This window comes from Typopeltis vanoorti, chromosome 9 (genome assembly GCF_054136105.1).
Source record: "Typopeltis vanoorti isolate ZY-2024b chromosome 9, IOZ_Tvanoo_1.0, whole genome shotgun sequence".
Lineage (NCBI taxonomy): Eukaryota > Metazoa > Arthropoda > Arachnida > Uropygi > Thelyphonidae > Typopeltis > Typopeltis vanoorti.
In genome coordinates this window covers 60,280,483-60,307,506 of record NC_143557.1, presented here as the reverse complement: position 1 = coordinate 60,307,506, position 27,024 = coordinate 60,280,483, and the positions used below count along the sequence as shown (strand labels likewise).

Genomic DNA, 27,024 nt, shown 5'->3' with positions numbered 1-27,024 from the left:
GCTCCTCCATACACCACCCCTTCTGGTATCTCTCCCTGAGCCATTATCCATTCCCATCTGCTCCAATTTGCATAACAGTGTTCCATGTGGTATCCTGTCAAAAGCCTTAGCAAAATCCAGAAGTACCACTGTAGCCAGTTCCTTTGTAAAACTCAGATGTCATTCTATTATGAAAAAGTTAATAGATTGCTAAGGCAGGATCTACCTCTAACAAAACCATGATGGCCTCTGTAGAGTATAATATCCTAATCCACCCATTCTTGAATTCTGTCTTTAACCAACTTTTCCAATACATTTACCACTACTCCTGAGATGGTGATTGGTCTGTAATTAACTACCGCAGTTTTAGAGCCACCCTTACATAGGAACCACTTTGCCTAACTTCCACTCCCTACAGACCATACCAGAGTTCAAACTTAAATTAATTATCCAAGTAAGAGGGGTTGACAATTCATTTGCACATTCACGCAACACCTGAGCTGATATTCCATCTAAGCCTACAGCAGTGTTTGCATTTAAATTTCAATATATTAAATACCTCCGATTTCTTAACTTCATTTCTCACATTAGTTATTGCTACAGGTACAGAGATATCCTCACTTGGGTGATGGACTTTTGAAAAGTGATCACTCAGTAACTCGACTATTACATCTGATTTTGTCACCTCAATACCATCAGCACCCACTAAAGTTATCCTTCCGAAGTCATTCTTCCTCTTACTTGCCACATAGCAGAAGAACTCTTTGGGATTACCCTTGATCTCTTTGGCTAAGGTCATCTCATAATCTGATTTAGCTTTTCTTACTATGCTGGTAACCTTCCTAGCTTGAGCCTTGTACCGCTCATGTGTGTACTGATCGCCTTTCTCCTTGTAAATTCTCCATAACATTCTTTTTTTGCAGATCAAGCCTGATACTACTGCTCATCCATCTAACGCCTGCCTTGTTTGACTTCCTGACCATGGGGACACAATCTGATATTGCTTTCCTCAGATACCCGCTGATTTTATCCCATGCACTGATAACATCTTTCCCCTGCAATATGTGCAGCCATGGGATGGCTGCAAGCTCACTATGAAGCCTGTTATAATTGCCTAACCTGTAGTTCCTGCATACCCCTTCTTAACAGAAAAATCCACAGATTTTGCAACCTCCCAAGTCAATACCACATGAGTGCTATCACCAATTGGAGGTAACAAGGACACCTTACTTATGCATATAACCTCTGAACCAATAACCAGGTCCAACACTCTCACACCACGTGTCTCTTCAGTTATGTGCTGTTTCAAGTAATTATCTCATAGAAGATGTATGAACTCCATTTTCTTTTTGCTACGTAATATTTCCTCCTTCCAATTGATATCACTGTAATTAAAATCCCCCATAATAATCACTAAACCCTGCAGTCATTGCACTAATTTGCTGATGCATGAATTCAATATCTCCCTCTGGCCTCCCTGGCCTATAGCAACATCCAACTGTATATTTGGTTGCATTGGTCACTATTTCACACCAGACCGCCTCAAATGAACTCTCATTCACATGTCTATCATCTTGATATACTACTTTCTTTGGCTGCAGCACATCAGCTATCATCAACAGTACTCCTCCCCCTGTTCTATGTTCTCTATCCTCCCTGAAAATACTGTACCCATCACATTCAATTCCAGTGACCACATCTTCTGCTGACAGCCAAGTTTCACTAATGCCTACAACTTTTGGTGAGATTGCACTGACTAATGCCAAAAATTCTTCTCTCTTATTTCGAATGCTTCTTGCATTGGTATACAAATGCAGATTCCCTCTAGATCTTGTACCGGCTTTAGAACTGATATATAAGTCACTAATTTCAGTAGTCCCATGCCGATTTTTATCCCCTCAATTCTGCAATTTATTCTGCGTATAAGGATCAATAAATATACAATCAGTGCTAAAGTTTCTCTCTCTTACCCTCAACCTTGTCAATATTAGTTTCCCTGCCCAATTACTTCAATTTGTTCAGAAAACAGTAACTTCTTCAATCGCTTATGTCCTTCCATGTTCAGATGCAGTCCATCTCTAGCATACAACTGTCTTTTTCCTTCAAACACACTCGAAACATCAACACATTCCAGACCTCTTTTTTTTTTGCACATTCTTGCAATCATATCATTCATTATCATTGCTCGTCTACTTAACTCGTAATTGTCAAAACGAGGCAGCATACACACTATCCTCCCATTGACACTTTTCCTCTTCACAATATCTAACAATGTTCTTAAATCTTTTCCTACCCAATTTATACCACCACTCAGGTCATTTGTACCCACCATAACTATCATCTTGTCTGCTTCATGCCCTCTCTTTATTGCTAAAGACACTCTTTCTGTTGTCCCACCAGCCAAGCACTCCTCATGCTTACCACTCTCCATACCCTTAATCATAGAATCACCATATATCTTACCACTCTTAATTTCATTCAAGTCCACACAAGTGTCACTCATGGACTCATTTTCTACGCTATTCATCGTGACTCTCCCAGTTTCATTACTCAACGCTCTATTACTTATCCCCCCCCCACTCTCACAACATCTCGTTTCTTCTAGGCCACTTGTGGTTTTATTTTGTTGACTCCCAATCACTCCCATACTATTTATTACTACATCATTCACCAAAGACTCACCCATACGTAATCCTGTTCTGGTTACTTCAGCTAAAGTAATCTCTATACTCCTAATTTCTCTGTTTAACATTAAACTCAGTTTTAACTTCCAGTATCGCCTTACTGAGCACTTCCAATTCCTCATGCAGAAGATGAAGGTCATTTTTCATTTTCATGAACTCCCGCCGAAGTTCTTCCGCTACGGTCCCAATGTTATCTTCCATTCCTAAACGCTTCAGCCTATCCCAACACTTCTCACATATGTCGAAATTTTCGTTCTTCTCATTTAGCCATACCGACCACAGATCCTTCACATTCTTCGGCGCATACATGTAGCAGTTTCCACAATGCATCCATTGCAAAAAAATCTAACGCTGAGCCAGCCTTTCATGTAGAAGTCCTGCGCGCTGCTGATGTACTTTCTATTTGGACGCCATCTTTACACGTTAAAGTAGTGAAACAAATGGCAGTGAAAACACAATATATACAACACAGTTCCAAACAATAACACCACTGAAGGACACTTGTATCTAACCGATGCACAACTTGAGACAAAAGCCACACTATATTTAAATTTAAAAACACGTTTTCTAGACTAACTAAACACGACCACCACATTCACAAAGGACACTAGCGCCACCTATAGGTATAATATTTACCCATAGTATAGTCTATTTAAATTATCCTGCAATATCCCTTCATCGTTACTGATTGTTGCTTCCAGTTTTGCATCATCATCAGCAAACTGAATACTCCCTCTCAGATCATTCCCTGTATCATAAATGTACCACTTAATTAGCAGTGCCCAAACAGAGCTCTTTGTTCCTATTTAACTGTTCTTTGATCCATCCATCAGCCTCCCCCCCCCCACCTCTTATATACATTACCGACCATATGTTGATACCCATTTGCTCCAATTTATGTAACAGAGTTCCATGCAATGTCCTGTCAGATGCCCTTGCAAAGTCCAGCAGCATCAACATGTAGCTATTCTAAACACTCCCCTCCCCATACAATATCCCATTCTTATCCACCATTTCCTGAATTTTGTCCTTACCAATTCCAGTACCTTGATGACCACTCTTGAGATACCAACTTGTTGATAATTTTCTACCTCAGTCTTGGAGCATCCTTAATGCAATGGAACTATTTTCTCTTCTTTTCAATCCTTGGGATGCTCCTTAGCTGTGTTTAGCTTAGATGAATTTGAGGTGTATATACCTCAAATTCATCTACCTCTAATTCTCTATTAAACCCTGTCTTATCTATTTTGCAGTAGCTCCACCTGGATGATACACCTTTGCAAAATGATCACTCAGTCATTCAGCTATAGTAGTCCCTTGATTTATGATGGTTTGATTTATGCAAATTTGAATCAGCTTCCAGTTTAAGAATTAATCATATTTTCTAGACATTTCCTTAGTTTCCCTCAAAAATGGAAAATTCTATTCCATGTTTTTTTTTTAAATAACGAAACCTATGGTGCGTTCATAATTAGAAGAAACACACGTATAAACCACAGTGAAAATTATTTAATTGTAAATATTTCATCCTAAGTATCTTAGGACATCATCAGTACAGTATTTAAACAAAATTAGGAATAACATACAGTTAGGGCGCATGATTACAATAGAATCTCATGAAAACGTGCAAAACATTAATTATTTAACACAATTTTATATGATAATTTCCCATACTTTAGGAATAGTAAGAACGTCGTTGCGGTTTAGGTTTGGTCTGTGTAGTAGGGCTTCAGAACTTTCTTTGTATAAACGTTCATGTATTCCAGTATATACATTATATACCTTACGTTAAAGGCATCTCAGAACGTGTTTCTAAAATTATGAAGAAATACAATTTTGCCACTACTTACAAACCTATCAACCAAATTTACAACTTATTACCTTCTCCTAAGGACAAATTCTCACCCTTGATGTTACCTGGTGTTTATGAGATTCCATGCTCATGCAAATTATCTTACTTTGGACAGACAGGTAGGTCTGTTCAGAAACGCATCTCGGAACATCAAGACCACATTCGTCTTTTTAAACCGCAGAAATCTGGCCTCTCTCAACACGGAATTGAAAATCCAAACTATAGGATCCATTGGGAAAAGGCTAAACTTTTACATAGATCTTTATTTAAACATGAATGTTTATACAAAGAAAGTTCTGAAGCCCTACTACACAGACCAAACCTAAACCGCAACGACGTTCTTACTATTCTTAAAGTATGGGAAATTATCATACAAAATTGTGTTAAATAATTAATGGTTTTTTTTTTTTTTTTTTTTTTTTGTACTACTTTAACACTTTATGCATGTTTTCATGAGATTCTATTGTAATCATGTGCCCTAACTGTATGTTATTCCTAATTTTGTTTAAATACTGTACTGATGATGTCCTAAGATAATTAGGATGAAATATTTACAATTAAATAATTTTCACTGTGGTTTATACGTGTGTTTCTTCTAACTATTCCATGTTGCTGCCACCAAAAAAAAAAAAAAAAAGTCACTTCACAATGTTATTGGGCAAACTGAGTATTATGTCTCAAATTACTGTTGTAGCATTTGATAGTGGTTCTTTACGCAACTCTGAATTTATTTTAAAACTTTGTTTGTGAACTTAATATTCTACTGCGTTTATCATATCTGTGTTCCATTATTGAAGGTTATTCTGTACTTCAACATTGTGCCTTTTTAATAATTTTTTTCTTTAGAATAAAATATAAAACTGAAACCATGTCTGGTCATAAAAGTGAAGACGCAACTGCTAGTGCAGATGTTGCTAAAAGACCACGCAAATCTATAATATTAGAAGAAAATATGGAAGTTAATAGAAGAATGGATGGTAGGCTCCTGCTGTTTGAAGAATGCTACATATTGCTCCTTCACCATAATAACATCCCTGAACAATGCTGATAAAATTAAAAAGACAGTGGAAACTGCAAGAAGGAGCACGTAGTATTGTGATGGGAAAAATCGAACTGTTACCATTGTGGGTTGATGAGTTAAATTAAAGAAACATTCTTCTCACACAGTGTTATCTCTGATTAAACTAAGAATTTGTTTGATGGCAAGCAAAGGCTGATTTGCTGATTTTAAGCATGAACTCAAATTTCCAATATAAAATAACAGATGAGGCTACCAGTGGTAATGAAGAATCTGTAAGGACATATCCTGAGCACTTCTAAGGACTCATAGAGGAGGGTGAATACCTTCTCCCCCCCCACGATTTTGTTTTCATTGTGAACAAGACCAATCTTTGAACATGAATATTTTTGTGGTTTGGCAATTCATCATTTGATTTTTAGTATTGAGACTACATGTTCCTAAACTTAAAACAGGTTTATTAAAATAAACAATATAACCTGCTTAACGGTGCTTAAGGGTCAAAGCTGTATAACTGAGAGGAGACCTCCACATAGCCTTTAAAGGAATGTGGAGAACCGACCAGGGCTTCTGACCTAATGTCCAATCCTCACCTTCTCGTGGTGCACCCTGTTGGGTATCTACTTGGATACTGAACGGACGAGGATGGGCTGGAAATTTGGGATTTAGCTGACCAAATTGTATTCTTATTGGTTAAACCAAAATATAGAATGATGGTACAACATGACAAAATTTCATGCAGGCTGGGGCGTCGCCTGGTTAAACAAGGCCCCCGTTGTTTTCGCCAGGGAACCAGGGCGAACGGCGAAAAGTCAGCTACTGGAACAAATCTGAAAATAAACCCCAACTCAACATCACCAGAGTTAAAGATCGGTACTATCAATGTAAGAAGCCTAAATGGCAAAGAAATGGAGCTAGCTGAGGAATTAGATAAGTACCAGATCGACATAATAGGGATGACTGAAACAAAAAAGACCACAACTGGTGAGATCTTTCTGAGCAATAAATACAAAATGTTATATTCAGGCAATGACAATCAAGGAAAAGAAGGAGTAGCCATAGTATTCAACACAAAATATGAGGCTAATCTTCTTGAATGGCAGTCAGTCTCAAGTAGAGTAATGTGGGCAAATATGAGAAAGGGGAACTGGACAATGAGACTTATTTGTGCCTATGGTCCCACAGAAGGTTCTACTAAGGTAGAAGTGGAGGAATTTTTTGAGGCTTTAGAAAAAGCAACTGACACAATGAAAAATGAAAAGTTGGTCCTTGTTGGGGATCTAAATAGCAGAGTAGAAAATGATTGTGAGACATACAAAAATATTTTGGGAAAATTTGGAGAAAAGAGCAAAGCTAATAATAATGGCAAATATCTGTTGGATTTCTGCTCAGGACATGGACTGGTTATTACTAACACCATGTTCCAACATAAAAATGTGCACAAATTCACATGGAGAGAAGAGGCTAGGAATAAGAAAAGTCTCATTGACTATGTTATTGTTGATAGTGATGTTTTCTCCCTGGTGCAGGACTCCAGAGTGTGCAGAGGATTTGAAATTGGAAGTGATCACTATTTAGTCTTGAGCAGGATAAAATTGAATTTCATATTGAAAAGAATAACATTTAAGAAAGTTTTAAAGCGAATAAAAGTTGAGCAACTCTCAGATGTGAACTGTAGGCTAAAATACAGAAAGATTATTGAAGAAAAAATGAAAGAGTTTGAGAACAGGAATCAAACCTTGGAGATTCAGTGGCAAACTCTGAAGAAAACATTGATTGATTCTGCCAGAGAGGCATGTGGTGAGGTTATCTGTAAGGATAAAAAAATCAGAACTCCCTCGTGGACACAGGAAGTTAAAGTGGCAGTGAAGGAAAAGAAGAAAGCATACCAAAAGTTCCTGTCAAATAAGTCAGCTTGTGCTCTTAGAGAATATAGAGACTGCTAAACAAGAAGAATGCTAAACACTGTGTAAAACAAGCTAAACAAAAGTCATGGGAGGACTTTGTCAAGAATATAGAAAATAAATATCAAGAAGGTGGCAAAATATTCTGGAGGTTATTGAAGAAGCTTAAGAATGGAGGAAAGAGTACTGTAAAAGGAATTAGAGATGATAAAGGTGACATGAAAATGGGAGAAAAAGATATCCTTGAAGTATGGAGTAATTACTTTGAAAAACTGTTAAATGAAACAAGCAGTGATGACAGCACAGTGGTAAAAAACACTGACCAGGCATGCAGTCAGGAATACATATCCATACTAGAAGTAGAAAAAGCCATCAAAGGCTTGAAATGTGGAAAGGCAGCAGGAGTAGATGATATTCGACCAGAAATGCTGAAGTATGGTGGTATAAGAGTCTTACAGTGGCTGCACTGCATAGTTCAAAAAGCCTGGACAGAGGGACGAATTCCCGATGATTGGAGTAGAGCTCTCATAGTACCCATATATAAAAAGGGAAATAAAACTGCATGTGAGAATTACAGAGGTATTTCCCTACTGAGTGTTCCTGGCAAGATCTATGCAAGTATACTTGAGAAACGGTTGAGAAGAATTGTGGAAGAAAAGCTTGGTGAAGAACAAGCTGGATTCAGGCCAAATAGAGGCTGTCAGGATCAGATCTTCACTTTACGACAAATAGTCGAGAAAGCATGGGATTTTAACAAAGATCTGTATTTAAGTTTTGTAGATTTGGAAAAGGCATATGACAAGGTGCCAAGAGAGAAGCTATTCAATACGCTGCAGTTATATGGTGTCAATGGGGCATTATATCAAGCAATACTTAGTCTTTATTTGAGTTGTGAGTCAGCAGTTAGAATTGAAGGAAGTACAGGAAGATGGTTTAATGTTAAATCTGGTGTGAGACAGGGATGTACATTATCCCCTCTGTTATTCATTATCTATATGGATCACATTATGAAGGAAAGTGGTATTAAACATGATATCAAAATTGGAGATGTTAATGTCAGCTCTTTGCTTTATGCGGATGATGTTATACTTCTAAATAAATCCGCTACAAGTCTGCAAGATTCTCTGACTAAATTGAATAGCTGTTGTAATCGATATGGTATGAAGGTCAGCAATAAAAAGAAAAAGACAATGAAAATAGGCAGAATCATTGAAAATGTCAACTGGGTTGTGAATGGAGAACCTGTGGAACAAGTAAAACATTTCAGCTATTTAGGCACGATTTTTACTGAAGATGATAAATTAAATATAGAAATAGACAACAGAATCAGTAAAACTGGTATGGTGGGAAGTCAATTGAATAAATTCATATGGAATAAGAGAGAAATCAGTTGGAACACTAAATTAGCTGTGTACAAGACAGTGTTCAAACCAGTTTTAACTTATGGATCTGAGAACTGGGTCAGAAGTAAAACACTTGACCAAAGACTAGAGACCACAGATATGAGAGTCCTGAGAAAGATTATAGGCATGAACAGATGGCATCAGTGGCAATATCATATTAAAAACGAGGATATTAGGAAAGAACTTGACATTGTCAGCATCCAGGAATGCGTTAGCAGAGCTAATCTTAGGTGGTATGGTCACTTAAACAGAATGGGCGAGGAAAGATTAGCAAAACAAGTGTTCTCTGCCAGGTTGGCAGCAAAACGACCCAGAGGAAGACCAAGATATGGGTGGATTGATACGGTGCAAAATGCTTTAGACGATAGAAATATAAGATCTGATAATGTTGGAGTCTTGATAAGTAACAGACTGATTTGATAGAAAATTGTAGATAGGAATTTAATAATGATGTAATTTTTTTCATGTAGTACTATCATATCCTGTACACCCCTTGAGGGTACATGGCAGGAATTTGATGATGATGATGACAATATAACCTGACAGGTTTTTCTAAGTCATTGGACTTGCATTATGAGGGGTACAAAACTGGTATAAAAGATTAGAAAAATTATACATAGCAGATGTTATCAGAACTTTAAAACTAGTATATATATATGTTACTGTGAAAGACTGATATCTGGCAAATGTCGATGGTCTCTGGTGAATGTCAGCATTCACATAGTCGCTTGGTGTATGTACAAAATATTTGCTAAATATCATTATTTCTCACTTACACCGGCAAATGTCGACATTCAACATGCACTGATGGCAAATGTTGAATAAAAATATTTTTATTATGTTAAGACAAAAATGCAACTTTTTAAATTATGTGATTAACGTTATACAGTCTTATTTATTACAACAACTTAAACTGTTATGACACTTTAAATTGCACAAGAGTCCCTTGCTTTTACTGCATTTAGTTGTGGAACACTTCTTTTTGCAATTACAGCGTGTATAGCCTTTCCCTCCACTTCTCGAATTAGTTGCAATGTATAATAATATAACCAAATATTCGGTCTTTCACCGACGTATTTGGTATGTGTCGACATTCACCAGAGAATATTGACATTCTCTAATTTCGGTCTTTCACAGTAACATATATATAAACAAAGTGACCAGAAAAAAACCATTGTATTGATTCCTATGTATGCATTGGAACAATGCTAGTTGTTGCTGTCATGTTCTGTAGCATGACACATGTTATATCCCAGGTCCATGGTTGTTAGATTTTTGATGAAAGCAGACCAAAGTTGGTGTAGAATTAAATCTTGATTTTTATTACATTGTTTGTATATGGAGCATTTCTGAGGCTTCTTTAAACTTTCTTGTAAAACGATTATAATCAATATATGGCATATACTATGTAGGCAAGACACCATGGTCTGGAGAGATATGCATGTCTGAACACATAAAAGACATTGAGAAAAGGAGACAGCACAAATCAGAATTCATCCACAAAACAAGTACAAGCCACCAAGTAGTTGGACAAGAAACAGAAATGCCATATATTGCCTCAATGATATAAGTGTGATCACTTACGCATCTTGTCAGGTTATATTGTTTATTTTAATAAGCCTGTTTAAAACAAGTTTTGGAGTCACAATAGAGCCAGAACTCCAGTCATTTTTACAAAAATCAACACCCTGCATCCTCACATTAACTTCACACTAGAAAAAGAATTCATCCTACCATTAGTACGATAAGAAAGGCTAAATCAGATTATGAGAAAAAATTAGATAAGCAGGCCAAAGTAAATCCAAAAGAGTTTTTTTTTTTTAATGTAGCAAGTAAGAGGATAAATAACTATAGTAAGAATACTAATCGATGCTGATGGTAGGAAAGTGATTTGCTGAGCAATCACTTTGCCAAAGTCAATCATCCGAATCAAGATTTTGCAGTTGCTGATGTGACAGACACTCATGTCAGAATTGAGGTAGATGAACAGGAAGAGCTCAGTATATCGAAAAATGTCCAAGTGAATAAAGCAGTGGGACTGGATAGTATGTTAGCTCATGTTCTACTAGAATGTGCAAGTGAATTCTCAGTTCCTCTGACAAAAGTTGTTTAATCTAAGTCTCGGCTCTGGCAGGGTTCCAAGGGAGTGCAAAGATGATAAGATTCCATTACATAAAAGTGGCTCTAAGACAGAAGTAGCAAATTACAAACCAATTATTAATGTGGAGTGGTGGTTAACGTATTGGAAAAGGTAATTAAAAGCAAAATCCAACAGTAGACAGATAGGGATATGATTCTCTATAATGGGCATTGTTGCTTTGTAAAAAAATAGGTCTTTGCCTTAGTAATTTACTCACATTTAATTATTATTATTATTATCCCAAGACCCCCCCCATGGAGTCTCAGACTCATCTAGGAGGTTCCCATACACACAGCCCATCATACCATGTCTTAAACACATTCAGATTCTCTACAGACACCACACATACTCTCAGTGATGCATTGCAATCATTCACAACTCTCCATGCAAAAAAACAAAACCTGTTTCTCATTCCCGTGCTCACACCCTCCTAATATAGCTTCCAGGGATAACCCCTTGTTCTCCACCCATCTCCCATAATTTTATAAAAAACCTCTTCGACATTAATCCTTTAAAAACTTCTTACGACTTGTATATCTCTATCATATCACCCCTCTTCATCCTATCTGCTAGATTCTGCAAATTGCATCATCTCAATCTTTCTAAATATTCAACATTCCAGAAATCAGAAACAATTTCGGTCAGTTACCTCTGACCCTCTCCAATACCTCTTCATCTTTTTGAAAACTGGGTGACCAAATCTGTGCACAGTAGTCTATATATGGTCTAATCAGAGCCTTATACAATGGAACCGAAATCTCCTTACTTCTACAAGTGATTGTCCTCCACATCATTCCTGGAATTCATTATGTTGTCCTCACAATTTTGGCAATATGTACTCTAAATTTTAGATCCTTATCCACCATCACCTCAAAATCTCTTATTTCCTCCACTTCCAACAATATATTCCCACCAAACATAAATTCTACATTCCATCTTTGTTTCCCAAATTTTAAAACCTTATATTTTACAACATTGATCTAGTATCACCCACTTCCATGCCCATTCATTCGGTCTATTCAAGTTTTTGTAAGGCCACCACATCTGCTTTACTGCTTATAATTTGTTCCAACTTCGCATCATCTGCAGCCAACTGAATATTTCCATTCAAATTTTTTCAATGGCAGTGGTCATAAAATATACCCCTGAGCTTTCCGATACACAACTTTTTGATACCTATCAGACATCCAATGTACTAGTTTAATATTCAAACCCAATGCTGTAGTTTCACTATCAAATTTTTTTCCAGATGATTTCCAGGGATTTGGTCTCTGCACCATTGGGGGAACAGAAGGGGATTATAAAGTAAATTATATTCTTTCGTCTTTTACCCAATTATAAGCACACTTTGTAACCAAGTAAAAAAAACATTTTACATTTTTCTCTGATCAAGAGTATTTTAATAATAAGCTGATACACCTTTTTACTACTTGTATATGGCAATTGACTTTTGCATTGATTCAACTTTGGTATCTCCCTGGATATAGCTCCTGGTGACAAGACCTTAAAAAAGTTTGAAACTGGTCTAGATAGTGGCCCTTCTCATAATGTCATTGCATTATGGAATACTGAAGTAGTTGATGTTAAGTCAGTAGCTTCTGTATACAAGTAGTCTATTGTGAAGATATATTTCATGTACAGACTTTGCTTACACTTGGGTAAAGGATTAATCTAGAATTTATTTTCTTGTAAAATATAATTTACTTTGTTGTAACGAAGCATAAAAATTTTCACCAGTTACATCATGAAGTTTATATCATCGTCATTCAGTATAATCAGATGATCCTCTTTTTTAATGTTAATTTTTTAAGGTCATGACAGTACCATGTTAAAACATTTTAGTATATCTTTTATATATAAAAAATAAATAAAAATAAATATACATATAAAAAAAAATAAAATGAGAAATCATGGGAATATAACAAAGATCTGTATTTAAGTTTTCTAGATCTGGAAAAGGCATATGACAAAGTGTCAAGAGAGAAGCTATTCAAAACCCTACAATTGTATGATGTCGATGAGACATTATATTATCAAGCAATACTTAGTCTTTATTTGAGTTGTAAGTCAGCAGTTAGAATTGAAGGAAGTACAGGAAGATGATTTAATGTTAAATCTGGTGTCAGACAAGGATGTACATTATCCCCTCTATTATTCGTTATCTATATGGATCACATTATGAAGGAAAGTGATATTAAACCTGATATCAAAATTGGAGATGTTAATCTCAGCTCTTTGCTTTATGTGGATGATGTTATACTTCTAAATAAATCCACTAGAAGTCTGCAAGATTCCCTGACTAAACTGAATAATTATTATTATTATTATTCAGGCCTCTATGGAGTCAAAAGACTCATCATGGGAGGTCCTTCCTAAGAAACACAAAGTCTATCAAGACTCATCGAGGGGAGTCCCCCCCCCCTGAAAAACAAAAAAGTCTATCATACCACTCCTTAAACTCATTGACCATTCTCACTCTCACCGCTCCATCAGGCAATGCATTCCATGGTTCAACCACCCTCCATGCAAAGAAACCACTCCTCACTCTCTTGCAAACAGTTTCCTTTCGTAACTTCCAGGGATGGCATCTTGTCATCACTCCTTCCCACTGTTCAACCAAGCGAAAGAACTTCCCAGTGTCAACCCTGTAACCACCTCTCAACAGTTTAAAAGTCTCAATCATATCATCTCTCCTTCTTCTATCCGCCAGACTCTGCAATCCACATTCCCTCAGCCGATCTTCATAACTAACATGATACAGTCCTAAAACCATCTTTGTTATCTGCCTTTGTACCCTTTCCACAGTTAATTTATCCCCTTCAAATCCTGGGGACCAAATCTGAGAACAATAAGTGTGGTCTGATCAGAGACTTATACAATGGAATGATAACCCTTTTATCTCTGCAGGTCAGTATCCTTCTCATTATTGCAGCAATCCTCTGTGTTACCTTCACCACCTTTGCCATATGTCCCCTAAATTTCAGGTTTCTATCAATCATCAACCCCAGATCTCTTGTTCCCCCCCCCCACTTCCTCCAGTATAACTCCTCCAAAAGAGTATGCAGCATCACATCTATGTTTCCCAAACCTCAAGACCTTACATTTTTCTGCATTAAACTGATACCCCATTCGTTTGCCCATCTATCTAGCTTATTCAAATCCTCTTGCAGGGCTACCACATCTGCATTATTACTAATAATCCTTCCCAGCTTCGCATCATCTGCAAACAACTGAATATCCCCCTTGCAATCCACTGACAATGTCATTGAGATAAAGGTTAAACAATATAGGTCCCAGTACTGAGCCCTGTGGCACCCCACTTGTAACCCTCTGCCTCCTTGAAACTGTCCCACCATACACAACTCTCTGATACCTATTGGACAACCAATCCTGAATCCAGTTGACCAATCTGACATCCAGACCCATGTGCTGCAACTTAAATATCAGCTTATCATATAGCACCCTGTCAAATGCTTTCGCTAAGTCTAAGAAAATGGCAGTATATGCCTTTTCCCCATCTAATGCTCTTGTAACTTTACTATAAAAGGCTAGCATATTGCTAAAACAAGTGCGCCCCTTCACAAATCCATGTTGACTCTCACGGATAACACCACCCTCATCTGCCCAATGCTGTATATGGTCCCTCACTACTTTCTCCAAGATCTTAACAACTACTGATGATACGTGAACTGGCCTATAATTAGACACTTCCAGTCTGCTACCATCCTTATGCAGTGGCACCATCTTACCTTCCTTCCATGGGCACCTTTCCCGCATCCAGACTTTCTTTGAAAACCCAGTCAAAGGCACTGTCAGTTCCCTAGCACATTCTCTCAAAACTCGTGGTGAAATACCATCCAGTCCCACAGCTTTACTGACATCCGGAGTATTCAGTATTTGAAACACACTCTCCTCCTGTACCTCTAAACCTTGAACCTGCCCTATCCCTCTAGTATTAAAACTGACTCCTCCAGGATGAAATAATCCAATAAAGTGTTCATTGAACAATTCCACTATGTCCTCTGCATTAGTCACTCTATTCCCATTTTTATCCCGCAATATCATTCTTCCACAGTCATTTCTCCTCCTACTGGCCACATGGCTAAAAAATTCCCTAGGATTTTCTTTGGATCTTAGTGCCAATCTCTTCTCATATTCCAGTTTCACCTTCCTTACCATACTAGTCACTCTTCTGGCCTGTGTCTTATATTCTTGTGTCTTCATTCATCTTCTCTTCACCTATCTCCTTATATCTCTTCCATATCCTCTTTTTTGCATGCAATTCCTGCTTAATATTGTTCGTCATCCACTTTACTCCAAATTGTGTCCTCTTCTTCACTCGTGGTATACAACTTACCATTGCTGCTAACAAATATTCTTTCACAATTTTTCATGCACTAATGATATCCTGGCCTTCCAATTCCTCCCTCCATTAAACTTCACTTCCCCAAGTTGACATCTTAGACTATTATAATCACCTGCCTTATAATTCCACATACGTTCCCGTCTCTTTGATACCCCTGCATGTCTATTCATTTTCAAAGTCGAAACCATATGGTCACTCTCTCCAACTGGTGGGAGAGATGTCATCTCAGCTATTATCAGCTCTTCTGATGCCATAACCAAATCGAAAGCTCTTGAACCTCTTTTTCCCTCTATTACATGTTGCCTAAGACATTTGTCCCTCAAGAATTCTAAAAATTCCATTTCCTTATTGCTACATGCATCTTCCTCTCCACAATTTATACTACTATAGTTAAAATCTCCCATAACAATCATTCTTCTTGCACTTGCCAAACTCAACTATTAAACATCTCCTAGTCCCCACCTTCTGTGCTACTGGGTCTGTAGCAACACCCCAGTAAATATCCTGTCTTGCCCACCTCTACCTCACACCATATGTTTTCAAAATCATTAGTGTCACTGCCTTCCAAAGCCTTCGCTCTTAGAGGACATAGGTCGTCACTTATCATAAGCAGTACTCCACCACCACGCTTTCCCTTCCTATCCTACCTAAAAATGCTGTACTCAGCAACTTCTATTCCTGTTATTATATCCTCTTCTGTCAACCACGTTTCATTGAACCCAATAATTTTTGGCAAGGCTGATGCTATCTGCGCCACCAATTCCTCTCACTTTTTCTGGATACTCCTGGCATTAGTATAAAGCATATAAATGCCGTTGTTTCTATACCCAGCATTATCCCCTCTAGACTCCACTGGGCTCAGTGTTAGCTGATGTCGTCCCCCTTCTCCCAAGTACCCATTCCCACAAGAGGCCATCCCTGCTACCATCCTCCCTGGGACACACTGACTCGTTCAGAACAGCATTCTTTCCTGATGCCTATGTCCTTCCTCATTCAAATGTAAGCGGTCTCTCGCATACAATTCCTCTCTGTCCTCAAATGCACTCCAAGCATCTACATATTCCAGTCCTCTCTTGTCACACATTCTAGCTATGATGTCATTCAATATTACCACTCTTCTGCTCAGCTCGTCATTATCATACCTAGGCAACATGCACACTGTCTTTCCTCTCTCTCTGTATGAAGGTCAGCAATAACAAGACAATGAAAATAGGCTGAAGCATTGAAAATATCAGCCACATTGTGAATAGAGAGCCTATAGAACAATAAAACATTTTAGCTACTTAGGCACGATTTTTTATGAAGATGGTAAATTAAATGTGGAAATAGATAACAAAATCAACAAAGCTGGTACGGTAGAAAGTCAACTGAATAAATTTATATGGAATAAGAGAGAAATTAGTCGAACACTAAATTGGCTACATACAAGACAGTGTTCAAATCAATATTAAATTATGGATCTGAGAACTGGGTTAGAAATAAAACACTTGACCAAAGACTAGAGACTGCAGATACGAGAGTCCTGAGAAAGATTATGGACATGAACAGATTGCATCAATGGCAATATCATATTAAAAATGAGGATATTAGGAAAAAACTTGACATTATTAGTATCCAGGAAAGTGTTATCAGAGCTAATCTCAGGTGGTGTGGTCACTTAAACAGAATGGGAGAGGAAAGATTAGAAAAACAAGTGTTCTTTGTCAGGTTGGCAGAAAAAGACCCCCGAGGAAGACCAAGATATAGGTGGATTGATACAGTAAAAAGTGCCTTAGAAGACAGAAATATAAGGACTTTTTCAATCGAAGGTGAGTTAGCCAATCTCTTATGGAGGTAGCAGGGTTTTTTCCCCTCCCAGAAACTCAGGTTTTTCATCCTGCATACAGACAAATCCACCTATACCAAGATATAGGTGGATTGATACAGTAAAAAGTGCCTTAGAGGACAGAAATATAAGTACTTTTTCAATTGAAGGTGAGTTAGCCAATCTCATATGGAGGTAGCAGGGTTTTTTTCTCCCAGAAACTCAGGTTATTCATCCTGCATACAGACAAATCGGCCCTTCAGAACACACACAATTTATAGACAAAAAATACTAGTTGTGGTGGTGTGAGCAGTAGATGGCGTTGATGGAGTTGATTGGTAGTAGAGGTTCGGTGTATTGGTGGAGACAGTTGTATAGTGGGTGTCCTCCTGCAGTGAGTCTTCAGACTCCTTGGAGGTGTCACGATTAATAATTAATAATAATAATAAGATGTGATGATGTTAGAGTCTTGACAGGTAACAGATTGATTTGGAGGAAATTGTAGATAGAAAGTTAGTAATGATGTAAGTTTTTCATCTAGTACTATCATATCCTGTATACCCCTTGAGGAATACATGTCAAAAATTTCATGATAATGATGATGAAGAAATGTAGATCTACCGATGCCAGAAGTTTAATATTAACTTCTGTTGAAGGTTCTGCTATAAGTGCTACATCATAACAGGATAGCAATATATTACAACATAACAATAAATACACTGGTATCCAAAAGTGAAGAATGAACTACATTTTCACTTGTATATAAAAAAATTTTCATGACAACAGCCAAATGTGGACATAAATTCATTGCCAGCATACTAATAAATTATATTACATAAAAAATGTGTTATAGATTTCATACAAATTAAATTGTAATACATTTGACAATACAAAGTTACTAATTTCCTATTTTCGTAGTTAGGAAATTATTGTACAGTGCTTACAGAGAACTATGTGCGGAGACATTTCAGTATGGAATATATCTACCTGAACTGCAATGCAGCTCTCGCATCATACGACACTTAGCACCAAGTGACTCATGAATTATTGTGGCAAACTGGCCGCTCCTGCTTTAGAACAAGGATAGGGCCGTGTTTGTTTTCTGGAAAGGAATTACGAGCAGCAAAGCACAATATGTTGTCTCCAGACATGTTCTATGGGGCTTGAGATCTAGGAAGAATGCTGGCCACTATATTTGATTAAAATCCTCTCCAGCAATATCCCCACTGCTCATGTGTGATGTGATTTGGCATTGTCCTCCAAAAAAATGAATTCTTCACCTACAGCACTATGGAACAATCGAACATGACTTTGAAAAACTTCGTTGGAATATTGTTCACCAATCCTAGTACCTTTTTCTATCACTTGTAGCCCAGTGTGTCCATTAAGCATAACGCCTCTCCACAGCACTGCCATAATCTATCCCTTTCAAGAACATTCTCGTGATAGTAAGCAGTGCCGCTATCATGCCAGAATCATATAGAGTTTCATCTGGAATTGGAGGAAAGACTAAAATGACTCACTAAAGATTACATTAGCCCATTGATATTATGTCCAGTTTTTATAGATACCACTGAAAATGAGTTGTGGATAAAGGGACACAGACTAATGAGCCTTCAGACATACAGTTCTACTTGTTGCAGAAATCTTGCCACAGTTTCTCGAGATATCTGCATACTTGTGCTTGAATGGAGCCGACTTGCAAGCTGACCTGCCGTGGTGCCTCGATTACATTTTGCTATTATAACAAAAATCTGTCTTCATCCTCCATGGTAGAGTGAGCTATTAGCTAGCATCTGGAAGACATTCCATTGATTTAAAATGCTGTCCAGAGCCAAGATAGAACGCTATGTGAGATTCCAAACTCTCTGGCGATATCAGTAATTCTGCAGCCTTCTTCAAGCTGTCTAATAATTCTTCCCCATGGGAAATCATCTAGATGTCTTTGAGACATTACAACATTCAAGTTTGCAACTTTATCCTTTCACAAAAAGGAGCTTCCTTCAAACACAATTCACTTAGCGCAGCCTTTTGCATTTTATTCATCTGATTGCTACCATGTGATCCCTTTATGCATGATTTGAAAATTTGAATATGTACCAACTTTCTACTCAGAATCGTCAATTATACAAATTGCCACAAGCTGATTCATCTAAATTTGTAGTTGTAATCTTCAGAAATAGTGTTCGTCCTTTGGTTTTGGACACCAACATAGATATTGTTACTCAGTAGGTGCTGCTGATTAACTCTGTCAAAAAGAACCTCATTTATTAAACAAAATAAAAACATTCCATTATAAGAAAATGTTTCCAATTTCTTTCTGTTTTTTTTTTTTTTTTTTTTTCAGTGTTTTCAAATTTACCTTTGAAAAATGATTAAAATTTTTGTATTTATATTATTATTATTATGTGACACCTCCAGGGAGTCCAAAGACTCATCGAGGGAGAGTGTGCCAACAGCATCGAATGATTGGCTCCTTCCAACTACTAACTGCGCTCAAACTAGCTTAACGTTTTGCGAGCCATTAGTAGCAGAGGTCTTACCAATCGACCAACCTTTGCTGGCATATATTTATATAAATTCTGAAATGTCTGAAATTCTTTATATTTAAATTATGTGCCTTATATATCTTTTTTTTTATGTTTTCTAGTTAATAATGGTTGTATACCTAGTTCTAGAAAGGAACCCAGAATTGTCATTTAGTGAAACAGTGGATATGGACAGGGTAAGAAACTGAAAGCTAAATTTGATATTATTTTGCAATTATTATTATTATTGTGTGGACATCTCCATGGAGTTTGAAGACTCCTTGCGAAAGAGAGACTCAGACTATCCACACATTTTATCATACCTCTCCTTGAACCCATTAACAGACAAACACTCACAAGTGACTCCGGCAACCCATTCCACTCATTCACAATTCTCCAAGCAAAAAATCTAGTCCTCATACCCTAATAATCACACCTTTATTCAACTTTAGATGTTTCAAATCCTCTTCCAGATGTTTCATTTTACTTTTCATTTTCACTAACTCTTGCCTAAGTTCTTTTACTATGCTCCCGATACTTGCTCCCATTGCTAGTCGCTGTAATCTATCAAGACACTTTTCACATACCTTAATGTTTTCCTTTTCATTTACCCAAACAATCCACAGATCTTTCACATTTTTGAGTGCCTTCAGAAGCAGAACCAGTAAGAATAAACAAGTAGCAAAACACAATATAACAACAAAAATTCCAACAACAAAACTATTGAAGGACACTTGTATCCATACTGAAAGAAATGCAGCATAATTTGTGATAAACAGACACACCATACACTAATTAAAAACACTTTTTTTAGCATAGCTCAAATCTACTGTTGCATTCACTTGTGACTCTAGCACCATTCTCAAAATATAGAAATATTTTGAGAAAATTTGGAGAAAAAAGTCAAGCTAATAATGATAATAGTAAAAGCCTGCTGGCTTTCTGTTCAGGACATGGACTAATCATCATTAACAACATGTGATATAAAGATATGTTCAGAGATGTCATTATCTTCATTAGCTTCCTGATATGTACCTTCAGGGGTGTACAGGATATTTGTTAGTATTACATGAAAGCTTTATATCACTGCCAACTTCACATCAACAAATTAATCTGTTTTCTGATAGGACTCCAGTATTATTAGATCATGCATTTTTGTCTTCTAAAACACTTCTTCTTACTGTATTAATTTGCCAAGATCTTGGTCTTCTTCTGGATCTTTTTCCTATCATCCCTACACACACAAAATAGCTCTTGTTCTGTTAATCTTTCCCATTTTGTTTAAGGAACCATTCTAGATTAGCTCTGCTCACCCATTCATGAATGTGTTAGTAATGTCATATTCCTAATAATATCTTCATTTTTAGTATGATTCTGCCATCGAAGCCATCTATTCAATCCACTGCTTTTTCTTAGAATTTGTATATCTGTGGGCTCCAGTCTTTGATCAAGTATTTAATTTCTAATCCAATCCCAAATCCATAAGTTTAAATTGATTTGAACACTGTCTTATATATATAGTTTAGTGTTTTAACTAATTTCTCTTTTATTCCATATAAATTCATTCACTTGACTCCCTACTATACTCGCCTTGAAAATTCTGTTGTCTATAGGGTGAAGTCACCCATGAGGTGAGTGAGTGTTAGAATGAACAAGTGCAGAATCTAGTTTCTCAGAGATGCTGCAGTTTCGATATACTAATGCCAGAAGTATCAGGAACAAGAGGGAGGAGATTTTAGTAAGTGGTTAGTGCAACCTCCCCATATGTTATAAGCATTAGTGAGACTTGACTTGACTAACAGCAGATGATGTAGTTACAGGGATAAAATGTGAAGGGTTTAGTATTTTCATGGAAGATACAGAACATAGGATGGGTGGGGGGGCATTCTACTGATGATAGCAGATGAATTGCAGCCAAAAAGAATAGGAGATAAATGGGAGGGTGGCTGTTCATTTGAAGCAGTCTGGTGTGAGATTAAGGCCAGTGAGATCTTAAGACCAAATATACAGTTTGTTGGTTGTTGCTACAGCCCAGGGAGTTCCACAGATGATCTGGAAGACATTCATCACCTAATTAGTACAGTGAGCACCAGTCAAGTGATTACTATGGTGGACTTCAACTATGGAGATATAGACTGGAAGGAAAAAAGATCACATGGCAGGAAGGAAATGGAATTTATACACCTACTAAGAGATAATTACTCGAGGCAGCCTGTTTTTGGTTCAAAGTTATATTGTGAGTGGTCATGTAATTTAGCGCTCGTAAAATTATTGAGTTTTATCCGTTTTATTTTGTTTTTCCTTAGGAAATGAGTATATTATAGTGTATTAGTGTAAATTTTCATGTTTTTAGAGTGTTTAGTATCTTTCTAACATTTTTCTTGTGATATTGTCGGCATGGCACCAATGCGACAAATAATAGTGGCAAAGACCACATTACCAGCGATTTGAATTTGCAGTTTTTTATTCAATGCAGTGTGTGTGAGAAATATATTCATCGGGAAAATTAAAGAATATTTGGAAGGAAATTGAAACTGGAGAGAGAGAGAGAGTTTATATTGAGTGTTTCAAAAGTGAGTGTCTGTTGGTTAACGAGAATGCAACAAATACTGACAGTAAAATGGAAAATGATGTTATTAATGTTGAACATGCAGCGTGAAATAGAGAGAATAAAATAGATATTAATAAAGAAATAGCATGCTTAAATGTTATCCTTCATAGGACAAAGTGCAAAATCAAAAAATTGTGGGAGCAGGAAGTGTTAAGCAGGGCTGAAAAAAGAAAACCGGGTGATCTGAAAGAATAATAAAGATCAACCGAACAAAAAAGAACAACAAGTGAAGGAGAAAATTATGTATAGACTCAATGATCAATGGAGTACTTAATAAAAGTGTGAAAAAATCCTGTTTCCCAGATGCAAAAATTCACGATAGTAGTCATGCCATCCGGATGCAAAATGGTAAGTTGAAGGAAATGATTTGAGAAGCGAGAAGTATTCTGTGAGGATGTAAAGAAGTTGTTAGAAAAGGCAAAACTGAAGATCAAGAAAATGAAGATTGTAAGTCTCCTACCATGCTATGATAGAGATGAACTGAGGAGGAGGTCATTGATAGCCAATGAGTCTATACATAGATTGTGGTCTCTGTTTGATTTGACAGAAAAAAGGATTTGCAATGCTGATGGAGTGCATCTTAATGGTTTGGTGTTAGGTGTCTGAAGAGAGCGTTGTTCACCAAGCATGCTGAAGTGTAAATTTAGGAAAACTTAAGCACTTAAGGTAACACTTAAAAACTTAAGGTAAGTTGATTTGAGAAACGAGAAGTATTCTGTGAGGATGTAAAGAAGTTGTTAGAAAAGGCAAAACTGAAGATCAAGAAGATGAAGATTGTAAGTCTCCTACCATGTTATGATAGAGATGAACTGAGGAGGAGGTCAATGATAGCCAATGAGTCTATACGTAGATTGTGCAAAAGGAATGATGTAGAATTTGTGGATCTGTGGTCTCTGTTTGATTTGACAGAAAGAAGGATTTGCAATGCTGATGGAGTGCATCTTAATGGTTTGGTGTTAGGTGTCTGGAGAGAGCTTTGTTCGCCAAGCATGCTGAAGTGTAAATTTAGGAAAACTTAGGGTGGAAGCAAGCGAGTTTGTGTAAAGGCAACCAAGAAAAAAACAAGTGAGTATGAGAATGACCAAGTGAGGAATCTAGTCTCTCAAGCAAAAATATTGAATCAGGTAGTCAATTCAAAGGTAAAAGTGAGTGTGGGAATACAGGGATGCTGCAGTTTCTCTATAGTATCAGCAACAAGAGGGAGGAGTTTTTGGCATTGGTTATTGCAACCTTGCCAAAAAAGTTATAGGCATTAGTGAGACTTGGCTAACATCAGGTGATGTGGTTACAGGGATTGAATGTGAAGGGCTTATCATTTCCAGGGAAGATAGACAGGATATCATAGGGGTGGAATACTGCTGATGATAGCAGATGAATAGCCAAAAAGAATAGGAGTCAGGCAAGAGGTTGCGAGAATAAGGCTAGTCAGACAAATTATCCAGTTGGATATTGCTATAGGCCAGGCAGTTCCATAGATGATCTGGAAGACATGAATTACCAAATTATTACAATGAGTACAGGTCGAGTGATTGCTATGAGGGACTTCAACCATAGTGATATAGACTGGAAGGAAGAAGATTACTTGGCAGGAAGGAAATAGAATTTATACACCAGCCAAGAGATAATTACTTAAGGCAGCATGTCATGGAAGGGAGTAGGGGATGGGAGAGTACTGCACCCGGTCATAGGATCAGAAGAGCTATCCATAACCAAGGTGACAACATTGTCTCCAATTGATGAAAGTGACCATGCGGTCTTGACTTGGGAGATTGTAAAACATGAGGAATATTCTTTCAAGAAGGAGTATTTGTGGAACTACATGGCAGGTGATTATGATATGCTCAGAAAGAAGCTTAAATCTGTAACATAGCATAAAACACTGCAGGGTGAGGATGTTAGTAGTGCGTTGGTTATAGTTAAGGGTCGTCTAGAGGGAGCAGTATTAAATTGTATACCTAAGGTAAGGAGGGATAAACAGTTATAAACAGTTAGGAGTTAGATTGATGAGTAGTATCATAAAGCATGGACTGCAGAAGAAGAAAATTTCCTGGAGGGTATATAAAGAGAAAGGTGACCAACAACCTTATGAACAGTGCAAGGCTCAGGCAAGAAAGGTGAACAGCATGGCAAAGAAGGCAAAATCAGATTGTGAAAAGAATCTAGCCAAGCAGACCAAAGGAAATCTCAAAGAGTACTTTCATTAAGTAGCAAGTAAGAGAAAGAATGACTATGGAAGGATAACCTTAATGAGTTGATGATAGTCACGAGGTGATGAAGCAGACAAAATAGTCGAGTTACTGAGTGACCACTTTGCAAGGGTATATCATCCTATTGCGGTTACTGCTTTAACATATGTGACAAATATTAATGCGAGAACAGAGGTGGATGAATTGGAGGTTCTTAGGATATTGCAAGATCACAATTTAATAGATGGGATATCAGCTGGGTTTTGTGAGAATGTGCAAGATAAATAGAGGATAAAATAATTCCCTTGCATAAGGGAGGTTCTATGAACTGCAGTAGTAAATTATAGCCCAATCAGTATCTCATGGGGTGGTGGTAAATGTACTTGAAAAATTAGTCATAAAAAGCATTTCAAGGATGAGTGTGCAAAAATATAATACTATATGAGGATCAACATGGCTTTGTGAAGGTCAGTCATGCCTTACTAATTTACTAACTTTTTATAATAGAGTAACAGCAGAGTTGGATAAAGGAAATGGCTACATTTTGCTGGATTTCACAAAGGCATTTGACAGAATACCACATGGAACTCTTTAATGCAAATTAGAACAAATGGGGATGGATATGACACTGGTTAAGTGAAAAAGAGGGCGGCTGCTGGACCGATATCAAAAAGTGGTATATAGAGGGGAAGAATTGAGGCAAAAAAAAAAAAAAACAGTAGTGTGCTGCAAGGTTCAGTGCTGGAACCATTGCTGTTTAATTTGTACATAAATGATATAGGAAATAACCTGAAAGGAAATATTCAATTGTTTGCTGATTAAGTAGAGTAAAAGTTAATTAAAGTGATAGTGGGAGTTTGCAGAACAATTTAAATAGGCTGTCAGTAGGGGCCTAATTTAATGGGTGTCAGTTTAATGTCGAGAAATGTCAAGTTATGCATTTTAGGATAAATATATTACAAACTGTGTATCACATTGATGGCACTGTACTCCACGAAATAGATGAAGCTAGAGATTTACGGGGTGGTTAACAGAGCGTTAAAGTTTAAAGGACATATTGTTAAGGTTGCTAACATAGTCCTTAAGATTACTTGGCTATTGAAGAACACATTAACAAGTAGAGATAAGAAAGTTGTTATTGCTCTTGATAAGGCCTTGATATGCTAACCACTCGGCCAGCCAGCCTGGCTGACCAAGTGGTTAGCGTATCCACTCCCCAGCCAAAAGGCTGCAGGTTCGAATCCTGCTGTGGACATGGATGTTTGTGATTGTCCATGGAAATACTAGTGGTGGTGGTCAGCAATAGTGGTGTTGGTGTAGTTGCAGTCAGTTGGTGGATTGTGAGTGGTGGAGACAGAGTTGTTGAGTAGATGTCCTCCCTCAATGAGTCTTTAGACTCCCTGAAGGTGATAAATAATAAGAATACATCCACATTTGGATTACTGTGCTCAGGTCAGCTCTCCTGGGTATCTGTCTTGCTGATGAAGAAGTGATGTAGAAGTTTCAGACTCAAATGTCCAAGATGGTGAGTGGTCTGTGGAATGTTCCCTATGAAGATAGATTGAGGTGTGTGGATTGCAGAAGTTGGTTGATAGGAGAAAAAGAGAGGATAATAGAAACATTTAAGTTGCTTAAAGGGTTTTATAGGATTCATGCAAGGGAAATGTCTCAGTACTTGGCTTGAGGGGGCCCAAACAAGGTTCATCCTTGGAAGTTGAATAAAGGTGTGGTTAATACGGATGCGAGAACTAGATTTTTTCTTGGAGAGTTGTGAATGAGTGTAATGGGTTGCCAGAGTTAGTTGTGAGTGAGTGCTTTGTCTGTTAATGGGTTCAAGGAGAGATATGATAGATTGTGTGGATAATTTGGGTCTCCTGTACTGAGTCTTCACACTCCATGGAGGTACCTGTATAATAATAATAATAATAATTTCATGTTTATTTTGTCATCTGCATTAAAATTGTACTTAAATAGCTGGAATGTTTCACTTGTTCCATAGGTTCTCCATTCAGAATGCAGTTGATCTTTTCACCTGTTCCTACCTATTTTCATAGTCTTTTTTTTTTTTTCAGATGTTGTTAAAATTAAGGAATCCTGATAATTACTAGATCATTAATTAGGAATAGTGCTGAATATCTTCAATTTTTATATCAGACCTAATGCCACTATAATTCATAGTGTGATCCATATAGATGATGAATAACAGTGGAGATAATGTGCACCCTTATTGCACACTGGATTTAATATCAAAGCATCTTCCTGTGCCTTCTTTAATTCTAACTGCTGACTCATAATTCAAATATAGGCTATGTACTGCTCAATATGAAATACCAAATACATCACATAATTGTCGCAATTTGTACAACTTTTTTCTTGATATGTTTACATATTCCCTTTCCAGAGCTACAAAACTTAAATACAAATTTATTATATTCTCATGATTTCATATATATTCTACCTGTCTTGAATTGAAAATGTGATCCTGACAACCTCAAATTTGGCTGAATGCCATACTTGTTTTCCTTCCGTTTTCCTTTCAACAATTTTTC

At 37.1% G+C, this 27,024-nt stretch overlaps 1 protein-coding gene across 3 annotated transcripts in view; it reads left to right on the top strand.

Moving 5' to 3' along the window:
• Positions 1–27,024, top strand: part of LOC150103081 (putative phosphorylase b kinase regulatory subunit beta) — an 860,602-nt gene that overhangs the window by 825,153 nt on the left and 8,425 nt on the right. For all 3 annotated transcript variants that reach the window (XM_090398411.1, XM_090398412.1, XM_090398413.1), the window contains exon 28: positions 19,801–19,875. In XM_090398411.1, coding sequence (XP_090254537.1) covers positions 19,801–19,875 — 75 coding nt within the window. The remainder of the gene's footprint in view (positions 1–19,800; positions 19,876–27,024) is intronic.